Raw genomic sequence first — 20142 nt, forward strand, 5'->3', positions numbered from 1 at the left:
CTTTGAACAATACTTTGCAGATAAAATACTTCTACCATCTGACTTGAACATCATGTTGAAATCATGTTATATACTGAATTCTTCTTGGATTCTTTTAATTGTAGTTGCTTGGATACATGCTAATTTACCACTTCTTAATTGATGAGAAGCAGTATAAAATTGAATACATAATATTTATTATATGCCTACCAGTACTTGGAGAGGCTTAGGCCACTGCATTTCTTCTCAGTCCCTGGTTTTCTTGGCTGTCGTAGACATCTGTGAGATTCTGGTTGATGTGGCCAGTGTAGTGGTGAACTGATCTCTGACAGCTGGGCACACATAACATGTGCTCTGAAGAAGTAAGGTTGTTTGGCCTTGCTAACAAAAAAAGCTCCAACATCATTAGGCCTTACTAATTTAGCTGATGGTAGACACTTTAAAGTCTCAAACTAGGTACAAAATAGTAAAAAGTCCAGTAGCACCTTTAAGACTAACCAACTTTATTGAGGCATAAGCTTTCGAGAACCACAACTCTCTTTGTCAGATGCATGGAGCGTATTAAGAAACTGGCCAGAGATATATAGGTTGTGAGGAGAGGGGGGTGCAGGGGGTGAGGGCCATGTAGATGCAAATCAGTTGTGAAAGTCATGAAAGAGGTGGAGTGCACAGTCCAGGCTGGGTGTGAGCCAACTTCTGTGCAAAAGAATAAATGGACACAAATCTGACATCAAAAATGGCAATATCCAGAAACCAGTAGGAGAACACTTCAATCTACCAGCAAAATCCAATGGGAAGCTGCTGCATTGGAATTCATATGTAAATTTGACTCAATTAGACTTGAATTGAATAGAGACTCTGGATGGTTATCTCATTATCAGAAGTAACTGCCTTTCAGGCATTCCATTCAGATTCAGCAGTGGAGGGGAGGGGGTCACACCCAGCCTGGATTGTGCGCTCCACCACCTCTTTCATGACTTTTGCAACTGATTTGCATCTACATGGCCCTCACTCCCTGCACCCTCTCCCCCACTCCCCTCACCACCTATATATCTCTGGCCAGTTTCTTCATACCCTCCATGCATCTGACAAAGAGAGCTGTGGTTCTTGAAAGCTTATGCCTCAATAAAGTTGGTTAGTTTTAAAGGTGGTACTGGACTTTTTACTATAGTTTTTTTTTACTGTACTATACTTTTTACTGTAGTTTTTGCAACTACAGACTAACACGGCTAACTCCTCTGAAACTAGGTAGAGTTTCTTTAGGAGCCCTCTATATTTTTAAGATTTGCCAGTAAGAGCATGCTCAGACCATTGTCTCAGGTGGATGCAAGACTGCTCTGCCAGAGGCTCTTCAGAAGTTTCCTCAATAATGTGGCTTCCCCTTATATTTGCCTTTTTCCCTCATATGCCTTTTCAGAAGACATTCCTATTTTGCTTACTGTACATGCTCTTGATTTTGAATTGTTTTATGATGCTTTAGATGTTTTAGCTATGGTTAGATCAAATCAAACCTGATTCTCCCTAGATGTTAAAATAGCCTCATTTTAGTTATCTTACTTTGGTCCCATCATGAGAAGAAAAGACTCACTGGAAAAGACAATAATGATAGCTGAAGTTGAAGGCAGTAGAAAGAGATGGTTTGACTCAGTAAAGGAAGCCACATTCTCCAGTTTGCAATACCTGAGCAAGGCTGTTAAGGATGTTTTGGAGATCATTAATTCACAGAGTCACTATGAATTGGAAGTGACTTGATAGCGCAAAATGCACACAACTGGACGTGACTTGATAGCACAAAATGCATTCAACTGGTTTTATTGTTTTATTATTTTTATGCTTGATTTTAATCTGTAGCCCAAACCTTTGACTGAACAGTGGTATAAAATAATGTAAATAATTCATACATTAGTCTTTAGTTCTGCAATTTTTTTAACTTAAACAAGTATCTTACTATCTGGCCCTGTGCTTCATCATATAGAGGAGTTTTTAAAGCATTTCATTATGTTACATGGCTATTTTTCAAAAAGAAGTACGTAACGTAATATTTTTTTAATGTTAACTGATTTCTGGAAAAAAATATGCAGTACAAAACCTACTTCTTAAAAAATAAATCGTGGTTGTGAAAAACTACTGTCTAAGTTTTGCTAGAATAATTGGAATTTTTTTTATTGGTTGTGAATTTTTTTTTAGTATTGATACTAAGTTTTTTTTCTTATTTTGGTATCAGGTTGATAAAACACAGCATGTTTCTGCCTATCAGGAAGTGGTCCGTGGAGAAGGCATATTGCCAGATGGTGGCGAGTACAAGCCACCTTCTGAATCACTGAAAAGCAGAGATTACTACTCCGATTTCCTCATTACACTGGCAGTTCCCTCTGCAGTAGCACTGGTGCTTTTTCTAATACTTGCTTATATCATGTGCTGCCGAAGGGAAGGAGTGTGAGTACTTTGAAACATACATAACGGATTTTAAAGTTTATAATAAAACACTTGAAAATTTAGCAGATGAGCTTAATTCAGTTCATAAAAATACAGTTAGCTTAATACTTCCTAAAACATGTAATAAAATCTAATGGCTACTATCAGATAACTTTCGATCTAGAAATTTATTAAGAAATTGCATAACTGGGGAACCCATTCAGGAAATTATTTTTACATGACAATAATTTGAAGCTAATCACAGATAACAGACTTGCTAATATTAAAAATAAAGATTATTGAGATTGTGAACTGAATTTAGGGTTTTAAAAACCAGAATAAAAGAAAAAGCAGCAAGTAACAATTTCTTCCATTTTACACTCACATGTTCTAGGAATCTTTTAGTCCAGCATCTGTCCTTTTTAACCTGCATATTCACTTTTCTGTGTTTGTGTCTTTCATCTTTATCATTTCTTTACATGTCTTCATCCATGCCTTCTCATCAACCCTGTGGTAAATGCTCCTAGGTTGCATTTAATGGCCATGAACCAGAGGCTGTATATGTGCAGAGAAAAGAACCTTATGCAAACCTGAAACTTCTTTTGAGGTTTCACTGTAGCTATTTCTGCGGCTGAAGAGGCAAGCCTCTGTTAAATGTTGCTTGCCTCTTTGGCTAGTAGAGCTGCTGTGGTGAACCTTAAAAGGGAACTCTAGTTACACCTGCTGTTCTCACCAGTATACCCATATAGCGTCTGTGGATCATGGCCAGTTGTAGCAGAGTCAGCATTTCCACTTCATGTACTATTTCCATCATCAGTTATTAATGTTCCAAGTATCAATGCTATTATTTAATTCATAAATTTTGTTTTATTTTTAGGGAAAAGAGAAACATGCAAACACCAGAGTAAGTGTCTTCTTTCCTGTTATTTTCTCTCATCGTTTAATTTTCATTTCCCAGTAGCTTGTCATGCTTCATACATCTTCATTCTCCTTAACTTGTTCTTCATCTCTGTGATGGCTGCTTTGAAAAACAGAGTCTTAAGGAAGTGATTAGGGCCAACATAAAAAGGGTTTTAAAGTCTACAGTAAAACAGATTAGAAACCAAATAAATTCAGTTTAAGTTTGTGGCTTGTGGTTCTATAGTTTATCTTTCTGCAACGAAATTAGTAAACAAAAGTTTCATGAACTATAAAAGTGTTCTGTAAGTGCTGTTTCCATTAATAATTAGCTAGCTAGCTACCCAAAGGCAAACGATAACCAAGTGAAAAGCAATGAACTACAATATTTGCACTTAGTTGTATAGTCTCATCTGTTTTACAGAGTGCTGAAATGCACGCCTTGTTGATCACAGATGAAGGCTAGTGGGTTCCATCCAGATTGCCAAGGCTTTCCCTGAGCCCACGGGAGGCTACCTATTCCAGTGAAACTGGGGGGGAGGGGAAGTTTTGGAGAACTGGATGCAGCTTATTTATATGCCTTATTTCCTCTCGAAAGGGAAAAATATTATTCCCCTCCAAGTAATTTAAATCTAGTTTATATATATATATATATATATATATATATATATATATATATATATATATATATAATTCTTGTATTTTATAACTATATTGTGGCAATCTATCAAATGAAATAAAATTATTTTGTTTTAAACTCTCCTTTCTTTTTTACAAAAAAGGCCAATCTACTAAATATGGGATCAAACCTCTTGTTTTCTTCTGATATAGCATCCAGCTGGTCCACCACAGTGCAATACAGAAATCCACAAAAGAACTTCGGGAAATGTCCAAAAACAGGGAGATAGCATGGCCTCTCTCAACTCTTCCTGTGTTTCACCCAGTCACTGGTGAGATTGTACCACCTGTTCACCCGGACAGCTATGACAATACAAGTATGCCGCTAATGCAAACACAGCAGTAAGTATTAATATGCCTGACTGCAGATAAGAAATTGTAGATTTTAACTGTGGATACACCACCTGCTTTCATCGTGGAGGTGGCATCACCAATTCCTTATCAAAAGATGGTCTAGCTCTTGTATTTAAAATAATAAATACCTGTTATAACTCTATTATTTATCTTTTAATACATTTCTTGTAAGATTTTTATACAATCTTAACAAATATTCAAACTGTTAAGGACATATATATCACATGTGATTGATGCAAAACCCCAAAACAATTAAGATACTAATACAATGCAGCCTGACTTTCAGGTCTGTTTCCTGAAAGTCACTGCAAATAGAGGCCCTTCAGGTAGGAAACCGAGTTTCTGGCCTGAGGCTTTGAGTTATTTAAGATTGATCTGTGAGGACCAGAGTAAAAACTTGCAGCAACTTTGAATGAAATCTGGTGCAGAAGAGTGACTTCATGTGCGTGACCGAGAATGCTAACAATACCACTTCCTTCTGAACTCTCAGTAGAGTTCAGTAGGATTCTGAACATGCAATTGGTGAATCTGGATGTGTGTTGCCCCTGTAACTATTACATTGCCGGCTCTGCATTGCCGGTTCAAGTGGCAGCCCCCATGAGTGCCTTGAGAGTGCATGGGGACCACCAGCAAGCTCATGATCAGGAAGTCTTCATCACAGACAACTCTGGTTTAGGTCTATTGCAGGATAATCAGAGGAAACCTAGTTCTGAGCCTTGTGTTTTTTAACCCACTGATGTCTCTGTCTCCGGCAAGTGAGACCCACTGCCTCCTGCCTAATATTTTGAATTGCTGAGGTTGCACTTCCTCAAAAGTTGCCTTAGTTCCCTTCAGCTGGAAACTCAGAAAACTGATTGTGCAAGACCTTCACAGTCTAGTCGGGGGAACTCCTTGGCTGCAAAATTCTCCTGCATGTGACTGGTCTTGGTCCTGGTGATCATGGTTTTTGGGAGGGCCCATATGTGAGACACAGGAGGTCAGCTGCTGGCACTAGTAGCTGTTAATTGCCATGTTAATTGTCATGTAAATTGTACATACTGGTAGCTGAGATTAGTAGGAAGGAATACATGATAGATTCCAGAGAAATATCTGGGAACTCAGACAAGTTGACTCTTCTCACCAAACATTTCCATTTTTTTTAACAATATAGCACCCCCCCCCAATGGTCCTTGTTTCATAAGGTAACATTCCATCAGTTATTGTCTGATGAGTTATAGATTAAGATAACACTGGGCCAGATTGTGGGAATTAGACCACTGTTTGAGTAGGTGCTATCTGATTTGTTGAAGAATTAACAATTATTCTGTAAGCTTCCACAATTTCTAACTTTTTATGCTCCTGAACTCTCTCTGTGGCTTTTGAGACACATTTAATTGTCAATGTGCCAGACACAGTATATTGTTAATAAACATTATAAATTGATGGACACAGGGCTTTTATGCATGCTTGACTTATCCTCGATTTTCTTAGCAGTCAATCCACAAGTATTGTAACTGGTTTGGATAGGGTTCTTCTGCACATGCACCTTCCCTCTGCATTTTTACAGTTGTGGAGTTGGTTTATTTTCTTCCTTACATGCCTTAAATAATCAGGATATTGAAATGAGGGTGTTTTCATTGGTGGCATTCTCAGTGGCATAACAGCACACATACATTTTTGTATTTTTGGTGCAGACTTAATAATAACTGCGCTTATATACTGCTCTTCTAGACAGATTAGTGCCTCACCCAAAGTGGTGAACAAGTTAGTGTTATTATTATCCCCACAATACAGCTGGGGAGCTGGGGCTGAAAGGAGTGGCTTACCCTAGGCCACCTACTGAGCTCATGGCATTAGTGGGGTTCGAACCAGTAGAGTGCTGATTCGCAGCGAAACCACTTAACCACTGTACTATAGCAGCTATCATATTGATATTATATTATATTGATATAAGGGCTGAATTTAAAAAAAAGATTGAAAATGAACACATTGCCTGTCTTTGTACAGGGAAGCCTGAAAGAAGAGCAGCTCCACCACTCATCCCTAAGCTCCCTCCCCATTCCAAAGTGGAGTGCACCACTTGGGCTGATACAGAGTAAGGAGGTGGAGGCTGGCACAAGCTTGTTGAACCAACATATGTGGGGATAGAGCCCAGAGCAGCAGCAGCAGCAATGTCCCTTTCAAGCTGTGAGCTTTTTCTAGTGCCAGAAGTGCCCCCGTCCCCCTCCCCTGGGCCACTAGGGCTTTTGCAATTTTTTTTAAAATGTCAAGTTCATGTCGCTATATCAACCTACTGTTGTAATAGATGCAACAAATTCTCTGAATTCCCATCTTTAAGTTAAAAAAAAGGAATTATTTAGCCCTTACCATTGTGGAGACATGCTTTTTTACTTACCTCTCTGCAAGGGAAGGGGCTTATTCTCTACTATGGATGAATTGGCACATGAAAGTATGTTTTCTCAAAGTATTTGAAAGAAAGGCCTCCCTGTTACATTACCTTTTCTATGGTTTGTAATGTTTCTCTGTTTTCACACAAATTTTTCACAAATATCTTACAATACTTTTGTAAGATCTACATTGGCTGTCAATTTGCTTCTGTGCCCAATTCAGTGTTGGTTATTATCTTTAAATACCCGTCACAGACTTTTTAGAGCATTAATAAACCTCTTACTCCTGTATGAGCCTGCTTGCCAGTTAAGAGCTCAGAAATTGCCCTGTTGCAGAAGGGATTCCAGAAGGGAAAAGCTGGTTGGATCCAACCCGCTGCCTAATTTAAATGGCCTGCCTGTGGAGCAAATCGAAAGAGTAGCCCCGACAAGCATATCCTCCTCCACCAATGAAAAATATACATAGCTTTTCTTTTTGAGGATTATCACATGATCAGATTATTGTGACAATCACTGTGATACATTGAATAATACATGGAAGTATTTTGCCTTCTATTGCTGCCATTCTTTTGAGTATTCTGCATTACTTTGCAAAGCAGGATTGATGGATTGGCTTCTAATGTTTAAACTTAATAGCATATATACATTTTATAGGAACCTGCCACATCAGACTCAGATTCCACAGCAGCAGACAGAAGGTGAGTTTTGTGACCTAATCAGATTATATCAAGTGCTCACACACTCATTATTTTTGTTCATGTAAAATTTTCTGGGACCAGAGGAAAAATATTGGGAAGTTAATTATGTACAATAGAGAAAACTGAAGAGAATGTTGTAACAATTGTAGGATTCCTATAAGTCAAAATAGGAAGAAGAGTTCAATCCACAGGTATTTCTTGGAAATCAATGGGAGAGCTCTGATATGGATTGCTTTTGATATTCTCTCAAGGCTCAGGCAGGTTCCCCCAGTAGCCTAATTTAAGTATACTGTTCCCCCCTTTGGTAGGTGTGCTGCATGCTGCTTTCTTTGTGTTACAGGTGGTTTATTACCAAAATAAAATAGGTGGCCTATGTAGAATAAGGCCTTCTTCAGCCATTTGATACCCATTGATTTAGGCAGCCTAACACTATGTAAGATCAGATTGCTCCTGTCCCTTCATGAAGAAAACAAGGAAATGTACATTTTTAATAAAAACACTAGCAGAGATTTACATTGGCCTTTGTTGTCACAGTGCATCAGGCTTTATAATGGCTAACAGTATGTTTGTTTTTGAGCCTGTCTAAAAAAATATTTACACTTGCAGAAATATAGAAGGGGCAAAAACTAAGTTATAATCAGTGGTTGAAGTCAGATGCAAGAAACAAAAACCTTTAAGAACAGAACTGATTGGCATTCTCAAGCTGATGTTAATGACGTACATGAAACTGCTTTAGAGGGGCACTCTGTTCAAAACTGTTTTTTTTATTACTGCTGTCGGGGATTAAAGGAGAATTTCGTATGACAACATTTCAAAGATTTGAGGCAAGTACTGTTAGTGCCATATTGCTTTTTCAATATACCTTTTTGTTCAAGAAAAGGGAAACATTAACATGACTGTGCTTGTTAATGCTATATTTCATCTAAATGGTCACACACGAGTCTTAAATTGTACATTTGTGCCAAAGGGATTCCTTTTTAAGGCTGAATCTGTCCCAACCCGCCTGTTTATTTCTGATTCTTTTGTTAATTATCATTTACAGGTAAATGGTATCCCTGAGGAAAGAAAACTTACAGAAGCAATTAATTTGTAACTAAATAATGCAGCCAAGATAATCTTTTATGTCCTTATCTGATGCATGATTCCCCCCCAATGGAGTGTGCATGCCCACAGTATTAAATATCCAAGTGTCAGATTGTATCATTTCCATATTATTAATGTACTGTATCTTTTTGTACTTTGGACATTTTCAACACTTTGTAAAAACACTAACTTTTATATTTGTTACATTAAAATATTTGAAATAAACACCAAACCATTGCTTATTTCTAATACAGATGTTTAAGTACAAATTTAAGTAAGTAAAATGGTACTGCTTTGACTGGAATAGCCCAGGCAAGCCCCATCTCGTCAGATCTCGTATGCTAAGCTGGGTCGGCCTTGGTTAGTATGGGATGGGAGACCTTCAAAGACGGCCAGGGTTATGCAGAGGCAGGCGTTGTATGCACTGCTGGGGCAGTGTAAGCCTAACATGCAGAGCTTGAGTTTCCTTGATTTACTAATAACAAATCTGCTGGGAAGAACTATATCTGATATGCTGCAATTTAATTTGGTGAAGGCGTCTTTTGGGAAATCTTGGATATTTGCCTAAGCTTTTATTTGTGTCTCCTTAGTTATGCAGAAAACTTGACATAACATAGAGGGTACACTTGTTCAAAGTTTCATGCATTTGTTTAATAGTAGGAGCACTATGGATATGGGAATGAATTCAGGAAGCTTGCCATGACTGAACTCTCAAACTGAGTTTGAGAGTTATGCTGCAAAATATTTGCAAATTTGTCCATTTTAAAATGTTATTCTTTTTATTGGGCTTAGATATATAGGTGCTTAACCTACTCAGACCTCAGCATCTGAATCCTTACAAAATTTGAATGAATGCAGGAGCAAGTGTTCAGGAAAAAACAGGAACAAAGGAAGACTGGTTCTCTGATTTCAACACATGTAAATCATCTGCGATGTGTGGAAGGAGGAATAATCCCAAAGATGCTGGTTCCACTTAGATACGATTGGAGATTTTTAAGCACAGACTCTTAAGCGTGTGGGAAGTGTATGCGTGTAGGCTGATCTCTGTGATCAGAAATGCTTCTTTTTCCACAGGGACTAAGCCTATGCATGTAGACTGTATGCTCATGAGCTGGTAATTATACTTAGGCAGGGCTGGCACTCTTGTGCCTGTTCTGCCTCTTCTTGCATTGATTTTAGTGCATGTAATGTCATCTATAGGGATAGTGTATAAAATAGGACTCTCTCCATAAGCATTACAAGGCCTTCAAAAAGCCTATTTTGGTATCCACGTCTTTAGGAGACTGCACCTACATTTTCATAGTTTCAGGGGGATAGCCATGTAAGTTTGTCGTAGTAGAACAAAATCCAAGTCCGGTAGCTCCTTATAAATAAAGACCAACAGTTTATTTGTCTTTAAGATACTACTGGACTTGAATTTTGTTCTACATTTAAATATTTTTTATTTTTTATTACATGCCACAACCTTTTCCCTTTTATAATGAAATGGTCAATAAGCAGAAGTCATACTTTACTTAAGATTCCAGATTCTGTTCTGCATGGTGCATCGTCTCATACAGCTTACACCTTTGCTAGATTTAACAGTCTGTAGTAAGTGGGTAATATGACCCCTAACTAATATTTGTACATGTTTTCAGACTGGCAATTTTTCTCATTTGAGCAGATGGTAATAACTAGAACTAATAAGCACCCACATTATCAGAATTTGTTCTGAAGTAAACAATATTAGAATTTGTATGGGGAAAAACTTATTTTACTGCTGCTGTACAGGAAAGAATCCCTCACCTCACCACCCGTTTATCTGCTACCTTCCACACAGTTCTTGTGCTGGTCATGTCTCAGAATAGCCTCACAAGTAAAAAACCAATGCATCTTTAGACAGGGTTTCAAGAAACAAAGCCCTACCTTAAGTTTTTGAACTAAACATACACACTCATCTACTTAATTAATGTTCCTTTCAGTACAAAAATAAGCACCCACAGCACATTTATTCAATATTTAAATTACTTCATATTTTTCACATAACTTTAAAAGAAAATATATTTTATCCCACATACAGTAATAAGCAAACAAGTGCAACATTTCCAACAAAAATAATCTTTAACCAAATCTGTACAACAGATAAATAAAATATCTACAATACTTGGTTTATAAACATAAAAAACCTCCGACACCTAACAAGAGTTCTCACCTCTTAAAAACGTTATGCATGGTATTTGTAAATGCAATCCATGACTTGCCAATCAACCATACAGTGCTTAACTAAACTGAAACAGTCAATCAAATGTATTGATTAGTGGCGAAGTAAAAGTGGAAAGAGAGCACTGACAAAGTAACTTGCACACTTTAGTGTTCTTCCTGTTCAACATACCCAGCAAGGCAGTTCAACTAAGCATTACATGAAAGAAATCGGGGGTCCATAATTCTTCAGTGGAAGTCTCTTAGTAACAGTAATTCAGTATGGCTGTTCATGATGGGATTCCAAACTTTCACTACTGGAAGGCATATACTTTCTTTAAATAAAAAGCCATTTTGTTTATCATTACTTATAATTGCACATATGCATAGAAAACAAATACTGTCTGTTTATTCTTCAAGTGCTAAAACAATAAGCAGCAAACCCAGAATAACTGGGACACACTGCTGCTGTCTGAGGCTGTGTCCGGAAAGAGCACGCGCACAACTTCCATGCCTACCGATACAGTATTTTCCTTTTGTTTACAAAAGCTGTCTCAAAATGCTGTTTAAACGGTATGATTGGGGACAGGGCATAATTGCTTTTTAAAGGGAGAAAAATATTTCCCTCATAAGCCCTGCACCAAGGTCCCAAGCTGCTTTTGGAGCTAAACGAGACACTGGCAGATCCATCATTAGATCTTTTGTGCATTTTTTAAAAGCAATACTGGGGCTGCGTGGGAAGAGGGGGAATAATCCATCAGTCCCTGCAGTTTGGATTTTCAAAACAGCCCTGCCTGCACTACGCACTCTGGAAGGGGGCGGGACTTTCAGGGCAAAAAGCAGCGCATGGAGCAGTTTGGGTAAGTAAAGCAGTGTTGGGTAAAAGGATTAATCCCATCTCCCAGCTGCATGGCTCCAATATGAACCGCACGCAACTGTAAATTATCTTTAAAGCACTGCCTGTGCAGATCCAACCCTGGATCTCCTAGTGTCCCATCTAGCTTCCCTACAGTGCTAAAAGGGCAGCTTCTGAAAAGGAAACTTTGGACCGAAACCCATGTATGATTTTATCCCAAACATTTTATTTTTATTTGTATAAATGTCTTCCTGCTCCCAAACAAAGTAGGTTGGAATTCTCATTTCAGCAAGACAAAGAATCCGTGTTAAATTTTATCTGCAGAATTTAAGTTGCAATCTGCCTTCTTCAATCTGAACTCTTATTTTTCCTATCTATGCAGCACACTTAAAATGGTAAGAAAAATAATAGATTGAGATAATTCTAGAGACTAGTTTGATCAACCATAAACAACTTTTCTGTACCTCCCATTACCTGCAGCTGTTTAATGCATCCATTCAGGATAGAAAAAACAACCCATTTCTCATTTTAAAAAACATGGGGGATTTTAACACATGGGTATTTTTACAGACCTTTTAAAGGAGTGATGAGTAAAACAGATTCAGGTCCTATATTTCTGATGTTGATATTTTTTGTCTCTTTTCAGGCAGTCTATTCAGGGTTGCTGTTCTTAATTCTGAAAGGATTTGAATGCTAGGCACTGAAACAAATATATTTTCCTAAATGAAAAAAACAATTGTACCCAGGGTTACAGGACCTGCATGGAGTAGTAAGAAAAAGAAAAGGACAAAGTCATTTCCTTGTCCCACTGATGGAAGAGGTAGAATTTCACCCCCTTCCACCTCCTCACTACAGCTCACTAAACCATGTGGTTATTACTCCAGGTGGCTTCCTGCAACTCCAGGAATCAACTTTTCCCAGGGTCAGAAGGGCTGCTAGGAGGAGGGGAAAACAGGGGAAGATCTGTGACTTGCAGCACCTTCCACTGATGGATCGTTGGAACTAACCCAGTGTTTACAAGCTGCATGATAGTCGTAGGTATCTGCATGATATTTACAGGAAGCTGCTTGACCTCTTCACTGAAGAGTTTGTAATAGATAAGTGTATAGTTCATATGGAGAGACCTATTGGAAATTATTTTCAGTGGTCAAAGAGAACGGGAGTTGAATTGTACTCAGGTTTTCTATACACATGACTTTACTATGGCAAGAGATGGGAATCAGAAATGATATGAGAACAGCAGGGGACATTTCATTTTCACTTAACCTTCTGACATTAATATTTAAGATGCACAGAGTTGATTACAGAAGCAGAAAACATGAAAAAGTAAACAATTTTAGAAATAACAATAAGACTGCTCAGGCATTCCAAATGGAACAGCAAAATTACTGAAAACTATGTTCACTGAAATGCTGATATATAATTTGTAAACATGAATATTATTGTGAGCGTACCACGCCCCTCCGGCGTTAGGAAGTTTTCCTTGATACGTATTAGCTATACCTAAAATAGTTACTAATTTTCTTAATTCAGAACATCGCCACCCACTCACGGGAGATCCACAGCTCCCAGGAAGCAGCGTGAGGGGCCGAGTGCTACAAGAGATCCTTTAATATTCCATACATCGCCCCCACCCCAGTGGCCACTCACTGGCTTGCAATGGCGGCATTTGAAACTCCCACCCATTCTTCAGTTTGTTCAGTAGTTCAGTTTGAACTACTGTTTAGCTTCATCCCCAAACAATTCCTGAACAGACACCGGGAACAACACAATTTTTACTGGAATTAAAGGAGGATTAATGTTGTGGAAGAGAAAAAAGAAAAATCCAATCGTGGAGTAACGTTGAATTCTTAAGGACAGGCTGCAGCCTTTAAGCTATTTATTATGGTGCCATGTGCTGACGTTCAGGGAAATTAGTTCTGTAAGTAAGGTATACTATGACGGGAACTTACAGTGTCATTCTAGACAGTGACATCCCTCTAAGCCCGCTGGCTTCAGTGGACTTAGAAGAATACCCCTGCTTAGGATGGCACTGTTACGATTGCAAAGCAGCTTCTTGAAACATACAAATGCATTAACTGCAGTATGCTACAAATTATTAACAACTTGATAATGCCTCAAGGGAAAAAAAAATGCTAGTCACCAGATGGCTTGGTTAACCAAACCTTCCTCCATCTTTCAACAATTGTAAACAGAAATGATGTTCCAGTACAAAAGATGTATTTTTCACGTGCATATATTCCTTAGTAGATAGAAATGCCCACACAAAAATAGTGACATTTCCACTTCATACAAGTTCAGTAGACTTCATTTTGCCTTTTTTTGTGTGTGCTGTTTAATTCCAGCTAATTTTTCTTTTGGCTTAGGCAGACACAAAATTAGCCTGAAGTTAAGCTTTAAGGATTTCATAAAATTTAATGCCTTGATTGTTCTTTAACTGCTGATAAAAAAAGAAGTCCTGAAAAAAATCCACCTATGCATAGCAACCTTTTCAGCAGAACTGCATTATCTTTCGGAACAACAATTTGTGCAAGATCATTTGTGATCTGGGAAATTTCATGTGCCACACATACAAATATAAAAGTGCTGATGATAATGTTGAGCATGGGATTTCCAGGGACAAGGACCAAGATCCCCTTGGTATCTGCTGCAAGCCAAATGTGGTATTGGCAGATGAAGAGCTGGAAACAAAATAAGAGATTTTAATGAAAATACATATAGTACAACATTTAGTTTTAAATAATAATAATTATGCTTATGAAAGTCCCATACTAGTTTGGTAAGTGGCATTATTTGCCATGTTGACAACTCAACACCAGTAAAGCTGCAGCTGACGAAGAGAACTGTAGTTCTTGAAAGCTTATGCTACAACAAAGTTGGACTCTTTACGACCATAAAAATCCTAAACTTATGGCACTGTTTTTAGAGAACATGTATGTTTTATATGATCCTATAGAGAGTATACTTAGTAGCAACATGCAACAGAGAACATACAGTCAAAAGTTCTATCATCATACCCTGAGAACCTATTCTGATTTTTAAAAAATATTGTTTGCCTACCTGAACAATTAAAACCTCATTTTGTAGTAATGAGGGTAACAACAACAAAGTATGTAGCAAGTGTTCTGACTCACATATACTGTAACCCTTACAAAAAACTTGGAAGACGGGACAAGTTTTATATGAGTGAGGCCTATATTATAAAGCCATGTAAACCTTGAAAGGTATTTTTAGAATAACTCTGCCAGAGGTGTTGATTTACATATTTCCTTACTTATATCTTAGGTACAGTCATAACTACTCAAGTAGTTATGTACTTTCCATTCTAAATCACTTTCTTGATCCATAATAAGCATAAATCAAGGAGTGGCTATTTTCTCTCAAGTACAATATAAGAACATTTTGTGCTTCTAAGTGAAGGAGAACATCTACAGAAATTCATTTCACAAAAATACAAAAAAATATTAAATTTCATGGCCTTCCTGTAACACCTGCCAAAATTTTAAAACGTTCAATGCTACATAGAGATCATAATGAAACTGTTATATGGAATATACATTTACTAAAAGTATGCTCCTTATACTGTAAAAAATGGTGCTACTTACCTCAAGAGAAATTCTGCCAAACCAGGCAAAAAATGAACTGTATACAGAACGAGCATAGCCAGGTATATTCCTTATGAGGATAAAAGCTAAAATCTAAAAGACAAAAACATCTTATGAATAAATTAATCAATCTTTTCCTATTTATTTTGTACATTTTCCTAACACACAGCTCATTAGCTTTCACGCCATATTGTACTGAAACCAGAAATAAGGAGGTTTGCATTAAATGAGATGTTAGTGAAATGTGAATGGATCTCCCATCTCTTTACACTTCTATTAATAGTCTGTAGGTGTGTTTAACTGGGCCAGGACCATGGTGCTAAAGGGAAGGGGTTAAACCATGCCTATCTTCCCCTTATATACTGCATTTCCATGAAGCTGCCATTTGCTCAGACAGAGGAAAATACATTTGTGGTGTAAGCAGTTATTTGCATAACAAAACTGGAAATAGAAGAAGTCTAAAAAACCGTGCCACAGTCTCAAGGCAATCTGCCTTTCTTATAACTGCTATGGATAGAAATGTAAAGCAATGGAAGAGGTCTCCAACATCTCATTTACTTGTGGTTCACAGGGCACCAATAACTAACATATATACTAACAAGATCTCAGTGCCACAGCCTCAAAATGTAACATGAGTATTTGATGTAACACAGAGAGTATGCAAATGAAAATGCAGGGCTATATAGATAGAAACAGGCAAAACTGTTGAGGACTCTTATGGTGAGCTTTACAGGAGAAAATAAACAGGCACAATCAGTCAAACTGCTTCCCCTACAAGAAACTGGAGTCATCAGGGACTGTTTTAGTCTTCAACCCAATGATTTTCTTTTTCTTCTCTTTCTATTAGCTACATGAACATCCTATGGCACTTGGGCTCTCTGTTATAGTACTTTTTGACACTGTGGTGCAGACCTCCACCAGAAGGGAGCCCATTATGTTTCTTCATGTGGATGTCACACACTGCATATGCGCGCACGTGCACACACACACACACACACATATAGTACATGAAGATTTGCAGTGGATGGATCCCCTCTCAATCATAACTGTGGGTCTTCTAATGTTACAAAGGTGCTTCTACGTTCAAAAGCCCTTCATAAATGTGTTTAAGCTTCTTTATAAGACTGTGTATCCATTCCAAGGGGAAAACCCCATATCATTAAACAATAATTTGTACTATGCTGGTTTGAGAAAAATTTTTGTTATTACGTATTATTTAGCTCTCCTCTGCAGTCATTTCTGGTCCAGACAGCCAGCTGTCTAGATAGCCTAGCACGTTATGTCCTGTTCAATGTAACTGTAGGGAACATCAAAAATTCTGTCACATGGAAGAGAGAGAACACAATTACCTGCACAACTGAAACAGAAGGATGCATTTCATTGCACTCGGTTTTGTTTTTACAGCTGCTTGCCCAGATAGAGTACGTCTAAAACATATAAACACACACACGAGCTAACAATTATATCTGAAGGTAACAAATGAAGCTAGCATACTAAATGGATTGTAGGAGAAATGTTGGCTCTATAGTTTATACTTGGGAGACATTTATCTTTTGCAGAGAATGAGCTTTAGCCCTTTCTCTCAATGTGCAATTTTCTCTACAGTAGCTGGCAAAAATGCTGAAATAGTCCAGCTTCCTATAGCATGCCCAGGTTTATTTACTGAGCTATCTGCCTAGTTTCATGAAGATTATCACCCTTCTGAATGACTGCTAATTAGTTTATATAGATATTAGTGGAGGAAGGTGTTTGGGGAACTTACCAGAAAAGAAACTACTGAAATAAATAACAAGACATTTGAAACTTTGCTGGGAAAGAGTGGTTCTCCCTTTCCTTCTGATAGGACTTGCCGTTTCTGAAATGTTAGATAAATAAAAGCAAACAACATTCCATGAAAAACAACCTGCAAGAGAAAAGAAGAACTACTCAATTACAGCGTTAGCAAACTTCAGGTGCATTTAACATTACAGTCCATTTAATGATACCCTCCCCCACCAAACATGTCCACCTACAGTAGGGTTGCCACCTCTGGGCTGGGAAATTCCTGGATATTTGGGGGTGGAGCCTGGGGAGGGGAGGTTTGAGGAGGGGATGGACTTGAGCAGATTAAAATGTCATAGGATCCATCCTCCAAAGCAGCCATTTTCTCCAGGGGGAACCAATCTTTGTAGTCTGCAGATGAGCTGTAATTCCAGGCCCTACTTGGAGACTGGCAACTGTACAGTGTGTTAATTTTAAAAACAGTTTCTGGTCTCACGAGACATGACCAGGAAAGGAACTGAGCCTTTTTGGGTAAGACATACAACAAAGGGCCAGCCTAATAGCATTTTCCTACTTTAATGAGAAATTATCTATAATAGGCAAAACTACAGGCCAGGATTCTAGAGTCACAAATACATTTTCCTTTGAAATGCGGCAGTACATGGCAGTGAATGAAATGACTTTTTGCTTTTCGCAAGATGGCAGACATTCAGTTTGTTTTCACTTGTATAACGCCAGCCTAAGTAGTCATAATTTACAGACAGAAAAGCCACAAATGAGTAACACAGGTTTTTTTTTTAAAAAAACCTTACTTACATATCGATCTAGTTTCCACCTAAACCACCATTCATAGACACTCCCATTTAATTCAAAACCTTTGGACAATGGCCAAAGAGAAAAAATCTTCTCAAATGCACCCTGTAAGAAAAAACATGAAAAGACTAATAGCTTGGTCATATCATTATATTTAAACATTTCTGAAGGCAAACACATGAAGAAGAAGCTACCTAAAATGGTAATAGAGTACGCCATTATTTCACCAGTTGTTTAATTCTCTCTAGTTTTGGAATTAGATATAATTAAAACATCATTTTTAAAATGGCAACCAGTGCACAGGGGGTTTGCATCCAAAGATCTCTAGCTTGCAGTGGCAGTGCAAATAATTACTCTTTCGTATTAGAATTAACAGAGACCTTTCTGTGCATCCTGTTACTGTAACCCAGGAACCCCATGGATCAGAACCAGACACTACAATTTGGCATACATTATGCAGGCATCTTCTCTAGCAATATATATAATTATCAACATGGCCCCATCTGTGGATACTTAAATCTGGAGACTGGTGCCATGGAGAGACAGGAAAGATCTTTCTACAAATCCCCACGGCTTGAATCCCCACTGTGCCATGGAAGCTCATTGGGTGACTTTGGGCTAGTAACACACTCGCAGCCTAACCTACCTCATAGGGTTGTAGTGAGGATAAAATAGAGGAGAGAACAATGATGTAAGCTGTTTTGGATCCTCATTCAGAGGAAGGTGGGGCATCATGAACATAGCTGAAGAAGGGTGAGGGCAGATAAGAGGTAGGCTGGTTGGTAATTAGGAAGGACAAAAGGAAGCAGGGAAAGGTAAGGACATGGGGCTGCCTGGTGAGGGAAAGAGTGTGGGAAGGCGATACAGGGGGAAGAGAGGTACCCTCTGCAAATCCTTGTAGGTCCCCACCCAATCACCCAGAGTTTTCCCAGGGAGATGTTGCTAGGTTGAAGAAAGGAGGGAAAGCTGAAGATAGGGAGTCAGATAAAGTCAGTTGACTGGTGAATGGAAAGGAGAGAAGGAAGCAGAAAAAGGGGAGAGGCTACTGGGGTTTTTATAGAAGGGAAAGAGAAAATAGTGGGGAGTAGGAAATTAGAAACACCCCACATGTCCTTGCAGGCCCCCCCCCCCTTTGTCAACTTCTAATAGTTTACAAAAAGCAAAAACTTTCAATTTCTAGGAAGTAACTGGGCATCCTTTTAGGCAACATGACACAAAGATATTGGCCTCTATGCCCTGCTTGCTGGCCCTTCAGCCAACTAATTGGCCACTGTGTGAAGCAGAACACTGGACCAGATGAACTCCAATCTGATCCAGCAGGGCTCATCTTATGTTCTTATTAGTGTTGATTATCAAGAAAATGCTTTCCCATGGTCAGGCAAACTATCAATGCTCTGCTCCAGGAGATATAAAAATTTTGTTTAGCTCCCAAACAGGTCAGTTCATACGTACCAGCTACCTCAAAATGTTTGAAACTATGTTCGTTATAATAGAGTTTGTTATAGAATGTATCTTTTTAAACAGACTGACCGGTTTGAATAAAGGAAAGACAGTAAAAGCTTTTTCAGCACACCATAATTTTTTTTAAAGATCAAAACATGTTTTGAGAACATTTAGTTAAAGATAAATGTTTTAACTGACACAGAGAAGATTACTGAAAGTCCCATGAGTTTTCAAATGAAGAAAGCTTTCAGGAAGCTAATTCATATAAATGTCAATATGTGAGCAATCATCTCCAAAGGGATGGAAAAATCAAGAACAGGTATAAGCATTTTGTGGAGCTACTTGTAAAGGTTATTCTATTTTAAGTGTCAAATAAAACTGAATAACTCTTGAATAGTTGGCTATATTTTCTATGTTAAATATTTTTAAAAATCAAAATAAACATATTAAATATATAGTCCAATCCAGCTCAAGGATACATTCGTAAGTGCGTATTACTTGCATATATGCAAACAGCTGCTTATACACACAGCTACCCAATCTGTACAAAGCTGAGTACACAAAGCTGGAATGCTGAATCTGCTCTTTGAAAGGAGAATAGGAAGCTAGCTTCCTTTATCAGTATGTACAGACACACTCCTGCTGCTCTGCATGTACTCATTTTGATCGGAAACAACTTTCCATTTCAGAGTGGTGTTCCACAAAAAGACATGGGTGAAACTGTCCTGACTCCAGACATTTCTGAGCCACGTATTTCCAATTATTTCCACTATTTGATATCAGAAAGCAAACACACTCTGCTTTTGGTATATAAAATGCTGATATTTAAATTTCAGTTATAAAAAAATCAGAAGAAAAATCAAGTTGTTCCTACAGCACTTTAATATTATAAAGCAAAACTATCTTCTGATGTATGTGTCTATCCTTCCTTCTTCACTACGTATTTTGCTACTGGGTTTATCTGGATAAGTAAGTGACAACCAGAATGAAGAAAGAATCCACTCTTCCAAAAAAAC

General features: G+C 38.0%; 2 protein-coding genes across 3 annotated transcripts in view; one reads left to right on the forward strand and one right to left on the reverse strand.

The window, feature by feature from the left end:
- Positions 1–8695, forward strand: part of SGCE (sarcoglycan epsilon) — a 49075-nt gene extending 40380 nt beyond the window's left edge. Inside the window, exons 7-10 of one of the 2 annotated variants that reach the window (XM_054991805.1) lie at positions 2204–2415; positions 4123–4311; positions 7344–7387; positions 8430–8695. In XM_054991805.1, the coding sequence (XP_054847780.1) occupies positions 2204–2415; positions 4123–4311; positions 7344–7387; positions 8430–8446 (462 nt within the window). In that variant the 3' untranslated portion in view covers positions 8447–8695. Of the gene's footprint in view, positions 1–2203; positions 2416–3271; positions 3299–4122; positions 4316–7343; positions 7388–8429 lie in introns of those variants that run through there. The other variant, XM_054991806.1, reaches the window with a different exon arrangement.
- A 1801-nt stretch (positions 8696–10496) lies between these two features.
- Positions 10497–20142, reverse strand: part of CASD1 (CAS1 domain containing 1) — a 38183-nt gene continuing 28537 nt past the window's right edge. Inside the window, exons 14-18 of the mRNA XM_054991975.1 lie at positions 17687–17788; positions 16872–17012; positions 16459–16536; positions 15110–15202; positions 10497–14185 (exon numbers count right to left, since the gene is read on the reverse strand). Coding sequence (XP_054847950.1) covers positions 13919–14185; positions 15110–15202; positions 16459–16536; positions 16872–17012; positions 17687–17788 — 681 coding nt within the window. The 3' untranslated portion in view covers positions 10497–13918. The remainder of the gene's footprint in view (positions 14186–15109; positions 15203–16458; positions 16537–16871; positions 17013–17686; positions 17789–20142) is intronic.

This window comes from Eublepharis macularius, chromosome 11 (genome assembly GCF_028583425.1).
Source record: "Eublepharis macularius isolate TG4126 chromosome 11, MPM_Emac_v1.0, whole genome shotgun sequence".
Taxonomy (NCBI): domain Eukaryota; kingdom Metazoa; phylum Chordata; class Lepidosauria; order Squamata; family Eublepharidae; genus Eublepharis; species Eublepharis macularius.